At 45.0% G+C, this 12,019-nt stretch overlaps 1 protein-coding gene across 1 annotated transcript in view; it reads right to left on the bottom strand.

Moving 5' to 3' along the window:
- Positions 1-11,462, bottom strand: part of TBATA (thymus, brain and testes associated) — a 59,223-nt gene extending 47,761 nt beyond the window's left edge. The window contains exon 1 of the mRNA XM_060768847.2: positions 11,391-11,462. Within this exon, the coding sequence (XP_060624830.2) occupies positions 11,391-11,393 (3 nt within the window). The 5' untranslated portion in view covers positions 11,394-11,462. The remainder of the gene's footprint in view (positions 1-11,390) is intronic.
- Between the last annotated feature and the right edge of the window lie 557 nt (positions 11,463-12,019).

The following is a 12,019-nucleotide window of genomic DNA, read 5'->3' as shown; positions in this document are numbered from 1 at the left end:
GGTGAAGATCCACCCAGAGGAAAAGTGTTCCTGCCATACATCAAGGGAACCACTGACCGCATAGGGAAGCTGATGAGGAAACACAACATACAAACAATCTACAAACCCACCAAGAAAATCCAACAAATGCTACGTTCAGCAAAGGAAAAGAGGGATCCTCTCACCTCTGCAGGAGTCTACCGTATACCATGCAGCTGTGGACAAGTCTACATAGGGACCACCAAACGCAGCATTGCCCAGACACGAATCAAGGAACATGAAAGGCACCGCAGACTACTTCAACCAGAGAAGTCAGCCATAGCAGAGCACCTGATGAACCAGCCTGGACACAGCATATTATTTGAGAACACAGAAATGCTGGACCACACCAACAACCACCATGTCAGACTACACAGACTACAAGCATGTGGACAATTTCAACAGAAAGGAAGAGACCATGAAAATGAACAAAATCTGGCTACCAGTATTAAAAAAACTCTAAAATTATAACAGCTAAACAACAGAGAGGAAAAAAACCCAGGCACAGATTAACACTTCCCAGCAACAGATTTTCCCAGGCTCAGGCAGGCCTTCTAATGCTAATGAAGGTGATCAGCTAAACATTCACACCTAACTGCAGCAGGGAAGAGCTCCTTGCTCCACTCCAGCCATTCCACAGATATATAAACCCATTGTCCTAATTCCAACAGACCTCACACCTCTGAGGATGCTTGCCATAGATGCAGGCGAAACGTCAGGAGAAATGCCTCTAGAACATGGCTCTATAGCCCGAAAAAAAACCACAAGAACCTAGTGATTCCAGCCATGAAAGCCTTCGACAATACATTAAACATAGGGGAATTACATTTTCACTCAACATTCACACACATGTACACGCATTCATCCACATGCATCCAAATATTACCATATCCTTTTCTCCCTCCTTGGAGAAGCACCTGTAAGGCCAGACCCTGCTTTCCTGCAGCCTGCCAATGCACAGTTCCATAACTTCCATAATGCCATAACTTCAAAACACTGAAATGCCAAAACTTCTTTCCCTAAGCACAATGCCAAGGACCAGACCTCTGTTTTCCATACAGCAGAACCTGACTCCCTGCACAAAATCTAAGACTCCAAAAGCGCACTTCTTCCTCTTCCCTTGAGAAAGAAGCCCCAAAGTGTCCAGAATCATGCTTTCCCATAGCATATCTGACACTCTCTGAATACACCACTCTGTCCTTCCCATGGAGCAGAGCATGTAAGTACTGGAGTCTGTGTCTATTTTTTCTCTGAAAGTGCCTAATGCAACCTGTCTCACTAAAAGCAGAACCTATCTAATGTTTTTAAAAGTACTTATGACACATATGGTGGGGGCTGGGATTCCAGCTCTAATTGTCCTTCTGCAGAATCAAGGTATATGACCTTCTTACTTTCACCATTAAATGGTGCTGTTGGATTGGCAAGTAAGGGCATGCAAGAGGGAGTTTCTTTGTAACATTTTAAAAGCCAAGGAGATCAGGTTTGCAACACAACACTCCATGCATTTATATAGCAAAGCTAATCTAGATGGTTGGCAGCTATGTAACGAAGGTATTGCCTTACTATTTTCAAATCATAAGTTCCGGTTTCTGGCCATCTGGGATTTAAATTAAATTTCGGCCATTCCACCTGACACAGAAATTGCAATTTCTGGGCATTGTTACATCCTGGCATCTGTTGCCTAAACTTAGAGAAATTCTTAACCATACATTCCAATGGGCTTGAGCATTTCTTACTCCCTTTTTGCCCCATTTTCCTAAGGGTGGTGCCTATTCAGTTGTATCACACTCCCGAACAGACAATACTTTCCAACCTTCCACCCTTCTGGCGCCTGTTTACTAGTCTAGACTTTCCCTTTCCCCAAGAAAACCTCTACTCGCCTGGTAACGATGACTTGCGTTCCCTGACGTTCCTGGGGACGAGATTTCCAACTTTCCTCTCAAGTGGAGCGTTCCTGCTGACGAGGGCACCCAACAAAGATGAACAAAAGGATCGGTCTGTTGTTTTGGGATCCCTTCTCGATCTCTGTTGATACATCCCAATTGGGCAGCCTTCGCCTTCAGGAATGGGTTGCCAACAACCTCTAGAATCTCATCAAACCGGCACCTCTGCTAGATCTCGGTGGAACCTCCAGAAATGTAGGGGACCCCCTGCTTGGGGTCCTTGCTGAGTCCGTCACAGAGGGCAGCAAAATGAAGAGAGTCTAGTCTCCAGAGGTAAAGCAGAAATCTCTTTATTTCAAGTGTGGCCACACAGGGAGAAACAGCCCAGACAGACCAGTGTCTTCAAAGAGAGCTGTCTCTGATATTTGGATATTTCAGTCTCCTTATATACATGTCTTTTCACTGTGTCATGGGCACACACCTCTCTTATCGGATCAACCATTCAAAAACATGTTTTTTCTCATATTTTGCCACTCCAATGTCTTTCACTGCTAACCTTCTACAAACTACGTAAACACACACATTATTGTTACAGATAAGCATTTTGGGTGTTAACCCACCCTTGGGTACTCCCTGGGCGTAGTAACCCACCCTGGGTGTACTTGACAATACAGCATCTTGTGTCTTCTAGATACATTATCTCCTCTTAGCTTCTGGTCTTCTGCAGGCCAGAGGAGAGGCACAAACCCCTCTCTAGGTTTGCATTTTAGAATTTCAACATTTCTGAGTTCTGTTAGCCCCTTCAAAGCCATTGTTCCGCGTCCTAGTCTCCAAGGAAGCAGAAAACAAGCTTGCTCCCTCCTCCCTGTGGCTTCCTCTCACATATTTATACATGGCTATCATATCTCCTCTCAGCCTTCTCTTCTTCAGGTTAAACAAGCAGACAAAATTATTGTGAAGTTGTGTCTTCAGAGGGAATGTAAACCCATTTTGAAATCTGATCTGTCTTTAACTGACTAAGGCCCCTTCTGCACTGCCATATAATCCAGATTAGCAAAGCAGGTAATCCACATTACCTACATTGAACTGGATTACATGAGTCTACACTACCATATAATCCAGTTCAAACCAGATAATCTGGATTTTATATGGCGGTATAGAAGGGGCCGAAGAGCAACTTGATTGGATAAGGTCTCAATTTTTTTGCCATTATCCAGTACCTTACTGATGACAGAACTGGTTTAGGACCAGGACACCTTCCTTGACTTTGGGTGGAAAGAGGTAATAGATTGGGTGTCATCTGCACAGCATCCCAAAACTCTGATGTTCTCATCAGAGAAGTGCTCATGGAAAGAGAAGGTCTGTAGATATCTGATTCCCACAGTTAGTTGCATTTACTGCCCATTCTGTTCCCATTCCCATCAACTTCTGAGATTATGATCTTAGTAATGCCAGGAGGCCGATGTCCACAGCCACTCCTCCCAGGTACCTCAAAAAGTGTGGCCATGGTTTCCAGGTGGAAGGCTCCTCTTGGCCAGATTGTGTCACCAAGTCTAATTTGCCTCAAGAGAAAGTGTGTCTTCCAATGGGAGATCTCACATCCTTGTATTAAGGGAGGAGAGTATTTTTGGTACTGCTCCACAGCACCAAACATCTCTAAAAATTCTTAATCTGATTGAGCACATTGAGGAAGGATATGAGAAAGGTTGCATTACTGGAACATTTTTTGTCGACCTTACAGCAGCCTATGACGTGGTGCAACATAGGAAAATGCTGCAGAAAGTCTACCATATTACTCGAGACTATGATTGCACAAAAACTATCCAGACTCTCCTAGAAAACCATAGCTTCTATGTGGTGTTTCAAGGCAGGAAAAGTAGATGGAGGAGGCAAAAGAATGGTTTACCCTAAGGCAGCGTTCTTGCATCGACTTTGTTTAATATCTTATTTATTTATTTATTTATTTATTTGGTTTACTTTTACCCCGCCCTTCTCACCCCGAAGGGGACTCAGGGCGGCTTACACATCCAAGGCACAATTCGATGCCCATAGCATACATAATACACAATAATAAGCAATAAAACAAAATAACAAATTAGCAAACAACAACAACAACAATACATTGCATCTAAAACCGTTAAAACCAATAATACCAGTAAAATTTCATACAAACCGATACAACCACTTCTTCCTTCTTGCCAGTCAGTGTTCGCTATCTCATGGTTCAGAGTTTTCTTCCACATTTATCAGTCCACATATATCAGTCCTGCCGGTCCTAATTGCCTGGTTGTCCTATCTAGTTAGCAGACTGCCTGAAGGCCTGGTCCCACAACCACGTCTTTGTCTTTCTCCTAAAGGACAGGAGTGATGTCGATGCCCTGATATCCACTGGGAGTGAGTTCCACAGGTGGGGGGCCACCACTGAGAAGGCCCTGCTCCTCGTCCCCACCAGCCTTGCTTGAGAAAGCGGTGGAGTCGAGAGCAGGGCCCCCTCAGATGATCTTAAATTCCGTGGTGGGACGTAGAGGGAGATACGTTCGGACAGATACGCTGGACCGGAACCGTACAGGGTTTTATAGGTCAAGACCAGCACCTTGAATTGGGCTCGGAACTGAACCGGCAGCCAGTGGAGCTGACACAGCAGAGGGGTGGTGTGCTCTCTGTATGTCGCCCCAGTGAGCAGCCTAGCTGCCGCTCGCTGGACCAGTTGAAGTTTCCGAACCGTCTTCAAGGGCAACCCCACGTAGAGCGCGTTGCAGTAGTCTATTCGGGATGTAACAAGAGCGTGGACCACTGTGGCCAGATCAGACTTCCCAAGGAACGGGCGCAACTGGTGCACAAGTTTTAATTGTGCAAAAGCTCTCCCGGCCACCGCTGAGACCTGGGGTTCCAGGCTCAGCGATGAGTCCAGGATCACTCCCAAGCTGCGAACCTGCGTCTTCAGGGGGAGTGTAACCCCGTCTAACACAGGCTGTAACCCTATTCCCTGTTCGGCCTTACGACTGACCAATAGGACCTCTGTCTTGTCTGGATTCAATTTCAATTTGTTAGCCCTCATCCAGTCCGATACAGCAGCCAAACACCGATTCAAGGTCTGGACAGCCTCCTTGGTGACAGGTGAGAAGGAGTGACAGATCTGGACATCATCTGCATAGAGATAACATCGCAGTCCGAAACTCCGAATGATCTCCCCCAGCGGCTTCATGTAGATGTTAAACAACATTGGGGACAGAATTGAACCCTGTGGGACTCCACATGACAACGGCTGTGGGGCCGAACAGGTGTCACCCAGTAACACCTTCTGGGACCGTCCCTCAAGAAAGGACCGGAGCCACTGCAAAGCAGTACCCCCAAGTCCCATATCTCTGAGGCGTCCCAGAAGGATACCGTGGTCAACGGTATCGAAGGCCGCTGAGAGGTCCAGCAGAACTAACAGGGACACACTCCCCCTGTCCAGCTCCCTGCGCAGATCATCTACCAAGGTGACCAAGGCTGTTTCCATTCCATGTCCCGGTCTAAAGCCAGACTGTGCCGGATCTAGATAATCAGTGTCTACCAGAAATCCCTGGAGCTGTGTCGCCACCACACGTTCCATGACTTTGCCCAAGTAGGGGAGATTGGAAACTGGCCGATAGTTGTCTAATTGAGTGGGGTCCAGTGATGGTTTTTTCAACAGCGGTTTGATAATAGCTTGTTTCAAGCTCGCTGGAATTTTGCCCTCCTGCAAGGAGGCATTAACCACCACCTTCACCCACTCTGCCAAACCCCCTCTGGCTTCCTTTATCAGCCAGGATGGGCAGGGGTCTAGGATGCATGTGGTGGGTCGCACCTCTCCAAGGATCCTGTCCACATCCTCAAGCTGAACCAATTGAAATGAATCCAACGAAACCGGACAAGCAGATGCTCTCGTTACATCCTCAGAGACTGCATTTAAAGTGACGTCGAATCCAGACCGAATCAGCGCAATTTTATCAGCGAAGAACCGAGCAAATGCTTCACAGCGAGCTCCTGAGCTGTCAGGGATCTCGCTTTCCGGCGGATTTAACAGACTCCTCACAACCCGAAAGAGCTCAGCTGGACGGTTCTTCGCCGATGCAATATTGGCCGCAAAAGATGTTTTTTGTGCTGCCTCTATTGCCACACCATAGGACCTTAAGAAGGCATTCAGGTGTGTTTGGGCTGATTTAGTCGGATTCCGGCGCCACACGCGCTCTAGCCACCTCTTCTTTCGCTTCATAGCTGCCAGCTCCTCAGTGAACCAAGGGGCATGACTAGCCCGGTTACTCGAGAGGGGGCGTTCCGGAGCGATTGTATCGATTGCCCTAGTCATCTCAGAGTTCCAGCGAGAGGCCAAGGCATCGACAGAATCGCCAGCCAGGGAAGTGGGAAGCTCCCCAAGAGCCGTCAGGAATCCGTTTGGATCCATAAGTCTCCTGGGGCGGACCATTTTAATGGGTCCACCACCCCTGCGGAGGTTGGGAGGTACAGTAAGTCTAAACCTAATCAGGAAGTGATCGGTCCATGGCAACGGAGCGATGGTCAACTCCTCCGCCCCGACCCTGTCACCCCATCCCTGGGTAAAGACCAAATCCAATGTGTGTCCGGCCGTATGGGTGGGACCAGATACTAATTGGGACAGGCCCATGGTTGCCATGGCGGCCATAAAGTCCTGAGCTGCACCTGAAAGTGGGGCCTCGGCATGGACGTTGAAATCCCCCAGGACTAAAAGCCGCTGGGAGCCCAGCGCCATATCCGAGACCACACCTGCTAACTCAGGTAGAGAAACTGTCGTGCCGCGGGGTGGTCGGTACACTAACAGAATCCCTATCCTGTCCCGGTCACCTAACCTGAAGCCGGCACATTCAAATGATGATGATTGTGGGATGGGGCACCTGATCAGGGGGATAAACTCCTTATAGACTACTGCAACTCCTCCTCCCCGCCCTCCGGGTCTTGGTTGGTGCTGCACAGAGTAACCTGGCGGGCAGAGTTGGGAGAGATTCACCCCTCCCCCTTCGTCCAACCAGGTCTCCGTTATACATGCCAGGTCAGCTTGTTCTTCCTGGATTAGGTCTCGAATGATAGAGGTCTTTCCATTTACTGACCTGGCATTGAACAGCACCACCCTTAACCCAGAGGGGCCACCATCCTGGCATCTCAGCTGTATCTTGTCGGGAGGGTTTTTTGGAGTTCCCAATATATTCTTGTTATTTTCAGGCCGAATTGTTTGTTGAGTTGTGGTATGGATTTTTGGAATTGCCAATGTTCTATTGTAAATTTTGGGCCAGATTTGCTTTTGTCTCACATTTTTGTCACGTTTTGAGCTTGCCGAATTATTATTATAAATTTTGGGCCGAAAAAAGTAATTTGTTCTCCCTTTCCCGTATCTCCCTCTACCTGTCACCACCTCTATCGCAGCCCCTCCACCCGCGGACCCACCCGCCCCGGAGGAGATCCCTCCATGATCTTCAATTACTATCTCAGTTGTCAATGTATCATAACAAACATTGTTGTGGTTATGATCAGTCACAATGATCAGTGATTACTAATGATCAGTCACAACCACCACTCACAAAGAGCTTTATATATGCTGATGACCTTGGCCTAACCACACAAGCAAAAGATTTTGAAACAGTTGAAATCCAACTTACTAATGCCTTGAAAAATCTCTCCAGCTATTTCAAAGATATCCAGCTGAAGCCTAACCCTGCCAAGACACAAGTGTGTGCTTTCCACCTACGCAACTGTGAAACCAACAGGAAATTGAAAGTCACCTGGGAAGGTCAAGAGCTTGAACATTGTTTACATCCTAAATATCTCAGTGTCACCTTAGATTAAACACCAGCATATAGGAAACACTGCTTGAATACCAAGCATAAAGTAGCTGCACGCAATAACATCCTGCGGAAACTTACTGGCAGCAGATGGGATGCAGATCCAAAATTAGTAAGAACATCAGCCCTAGCCTTGTCTTACTCAACTGCCGAGTATGCCTGTCCTGTTTGGCATAGGTCTGCCCATGCAAAGCAGATGAACATAGCATTGAATGAAACATGCAGAATAATCACAGGATGTCTTAAACCTACACCTGTTGATAAACTCTACAACAGTGGTTCTCAACCTGGGGTCCCCAGATGTTTTTGGCCTACAACTCCCAGAAATCCCAACCACTTTGCCAGCTGTTAGGATTTCTTGGAGTTGAAGGCCAAAAACATCTGGGGACCCCAGGTTGAGAACCACTGCTCTACAAGCTAGCTGGCATCCCCCCCCCCCCCCCATGAACAATGGGAGGTTGTTGCTAAATGTGAGAGAAATAAAGTTGAACACTGTGAAAGCCACCCAGTACATGGCTACCAGCCTCCTCCCAGTAGACTCAAATCAAGGAAAAGCTTTATGAGAACTACCACTCCTCTTGGTGTCCCCCCAGCAGCAGCAAGGGTATCCCTCTGGGCAGCTAAATCAGGAAATCCCAACTGGATGGTCCCCCACGAGGGTCTTCCTCCAGGGGTAAACCAAGAATGGGCAATTTGGAAGTCCCTGAACAGACTCAGAAGTGAAGTGGGCCGAACAAAAGACAACCTGGCAAAATGGCACTACCTAAAAGAATCCCACACCTAATGTGACTATGGAGCAGAACAGACAACTCTGCATCTGTATGCTTGTCCACTATGTCCTGCCTCATGTACAGAGGAAGAATTGTTGGAGGCTACAGACAATGCCGTTGCCCGTTTTTGGTCAAAAGATATTTAGCCATCTGCGCTCCTTCTATTTTTATCAGTTTTATACTAATTTATGCAATGCTTTTGATACGAAATAAATAATCACCAAACATTGAGTTTTAGGCATATGGACCAATAGAATAAAATGTCAAGTTCCAAAAGAAATTGCAGGATTAGAGGTGAAAGGATGATGATACTATTTGACCAAACAGTACTGCTAACAAAAATGGGCTTATAAATCAGAAGCTGGCTCTAATTGGTTCTTAATTTAGTTTGCCCAACTGAGCTTTTTATATGTGTAGTGTTTATGTTTTAATTTTATGTTTATGTGTTTTAATACATGTATTTTAAATTGTTTTATGTGTTTTAGTTATAATGCATTTAATTTATATTGTACCTTTTAAAGCTTAGGAAGAGCCAGGTTGGAAATATAACGATTCATCGAATCTAAGATGCCACTGAAGCTAAGACACACCAATTTCAGTACCACCAACAGAAAAAAGTTCTCTCTCTGGGCCCTTCCATACAGTCATATAAAACAGAATATCAAGGCAGATAATCCACATCATCTGCTTTATACTGGATTGTCTGAGCCCACACTGCCATATAATCCAGTTCAACGTGGATTTTATACTGCTTTGTGGAAAGGGCCTCACTCTAGATATAACTCACTGGCAATTGTAAGGTGTACTCTGTTTTTTGAGATGTTTATATGGGAAAAAAGTACCTTAGAGTCAGTGAAATATTCTAAGGTACTTTTTAGTATCTTAGAATCAGTGAAATATATTAGTATTATTTGAAACACAAAAAGATGAGTCCACAGCAGACACTCTGCTGGCTGTTGTACTGGATGACGTGTCAGACGCTTCCCAAGTGTCTAGGACTCTGTGATGTATTGGCGAATAATGCGTGCAGATCCCAGTAAGGTGGCCTTTTGCAGCTGGCAGATGGTAATTTTGTCAGCGCCGATTGTGTTTAAGTGCAGGCCAAAGTCTTTAGGCACTTCACCCAGTGTGCCGATCACCACTGGGACCACCTTTACTGGCTTGTGCCAGAATCTTTGCAGTTGGATCTTTAAATCCTCATATCGTGTCAGCTTTTCCAGTTGTTTCTCTTCAATCCTGTTGTCACCTGGGATTGCAACATCAACAAACTTTGTTTTTTTAACACAATTGTGAGGTCAGGAGTATTGTGCTCCAAAACTCTGTCAGTCTGAATTCGGAAGTCCCAGAGTAGTTTGACGTGTTCATTTTCTGAAACTTTTTCAGGCTTGTGATCCCGCCAGTTCTTTGTTGCAGGCATATGGTATTTGTGGCACAAGTTATGATGATGATGATGATGATTATTATTATTATTTTACTGACACAAGAACACAGTACGTCACAGCAAAAGAGATATATATGCTGGATTTTGTATCACAAAATCACAAGTTGAACACTTCCCAAGCATCTAGGACTATTATTATTATTATTATTATTATTATTATTATTATCTGCTTTACTGATGTCATCCAATGCAGTCTGCACCCCCTGGACTAGCGATACCACTGAAGCAGGCAGTTTGTGAAGGATAACACACAGAGAATCCTCATATCGTGTCAGCTTTTCCAGTTGTTTCCCTTCAATCCTGCTATCACCTGGGATTGCAACATCAACAAACTTTGTTTTTTAACACGATTGTGAGGTCAGGAGTATTGTGCTCCAAAACTCTGTCTGTCTTAATTCAGAAGTCCCAGAGTAGCTTGACGTGTTCATTCTCTGAACTTTTTCCGGCTTGTGATCCCACCAGTTCTTTGTCACAGGCAAATAATAATAATAATAATAATAATAATTATTATTATTATTATTCTATCTGATTAAAATGCTTAGAATAAAACATGAATATAGTGTGCACATTTAAGTCTTTCACACTCATATGTGCAAGTTGAGTGTCCCATGTCTGGTATTCTGAAATACTGCATAACCTGAAACTGATCACATAGGTGAGATAGTGAAATTTTACTTTGTTTCATGCACAAAATGACTAGAAATAAACCTTAATCAGGGGCGGCTCAACCCATTACGCAAAGTAAGCATTCACAGTATAGTTGATTTCACCCAGGGGCGCTCTTGAGGAGCTCTTGGGGAAAAATAGACCCTGACATATGCGAGTTGTAGTTACTGGGATGCATAGTTTACCTACAATCAAAGAGCATTCTGAACTCCACCAATGATGGAATTGAATCAAATATGGCACACAAAACTCCCACGATGAACAGAACATATATATCAGTGATTGGTTGGGGGGAGGGGGGGGGCGCCAAAATACTGTTTGCTTACCATTGAAAATTACCTAGGGCTGCCTCTGACCTTAATCCTATGTGTATATGTTGTATATAAAACATTTTTGCCTTTAGATTTGGGTTCCATCTCCAAGATATCTCATTATGTGCCTTTATGCATATAGAGGTGTTTCTAATTTTATTTTTAATATCTACAATCCAAAACACTTCTGGTTCCAAGCATTTTGGATAAGAGATATTCAACTTGTGTGTATCTCTTATCCAAAATATCTCTTAACCAATTGTTGCAGGGCATCATGCACTTAAATTCGATGTAGCAGGCAGTGTCTATTTTTCTCTCCTCTCTCCCCAGCTGTCTGGTTCTCAAACAGCGATTGTTTTTAAAGGATCTGCAAAAGATAATTTGGCCTCCAGCTTTGGCATTTGAACAAAGAAAATAACAAATGCCGGATGTGTCTCTTGCTCAATATTTATAAATGGGCTACTCACCATTTAAAGGGTTGCTACAGCCATGGGGCAGAGAGGTGTTTTCCCCCTTCACTGCTGTCTGGTGAAAGTCTGCAAAATAATCCCACTTCTGTACACAAGAGAAGCCTGTGTCAAAGTTGCTAGGTAACCCTTTCTCCTGACAACAGCCATGGATTTTCTTCCCCCCTACATCTGCGCACCCTCTCCACTTTTCTTCATGTCCAGAGCTATATATATACCCCTTGTCGCATGTCAGTCAGCTCCCAGAATCAACTTATAACTTTTTTTTCAAAAACACAAATACTAGATGGAAAACAAAAATCTATGGAGAACGTTTTCCTTACAATATTGTAAGGAATGAAGCTGGAGATGCATCCGGATCAAGAATGGGAATCACATTTTCTGCAATTTAATTTCCAGAGCACAATATTACAGAATCCAGTATAATAATAATAATAATAATAATAATAATAATAATAATAAGCCTGGATTCCCAGGTTTCAGCGGTGACCAGGGGAGCATTTGCACAGCTCAGGCTCATGCGCCAGCTGCGCCCGTACCTCGGGAAGTCTGACTTGGCCACGGTGGTACACGCTCTGGTCACATCCCGCCTTGACTACTGCAACGCTCTCTACGTGGGGCTGCCCTTG

The sequence above is a fragment of the Anolis sagrei genome, chromosome 3 (assembly GCF_037176765.1).
Source record: "Anolis sagrei isolate rAnoSag1 chromosome 3, rAnoSag1.mat, whole genome shotgun sequence".
In the NCBI taxonomy this organism is placed as follows: Eukaryota; Metazoa; Chordata; class Lepidosauria; order Squamata; family Dactyloidae; genus Anolis; species Anolis sagrei.
Note: the sequence above shows the minus strand (reverse complement) of the source record. Positions and strands in the feature narration are given on the sequence as shown.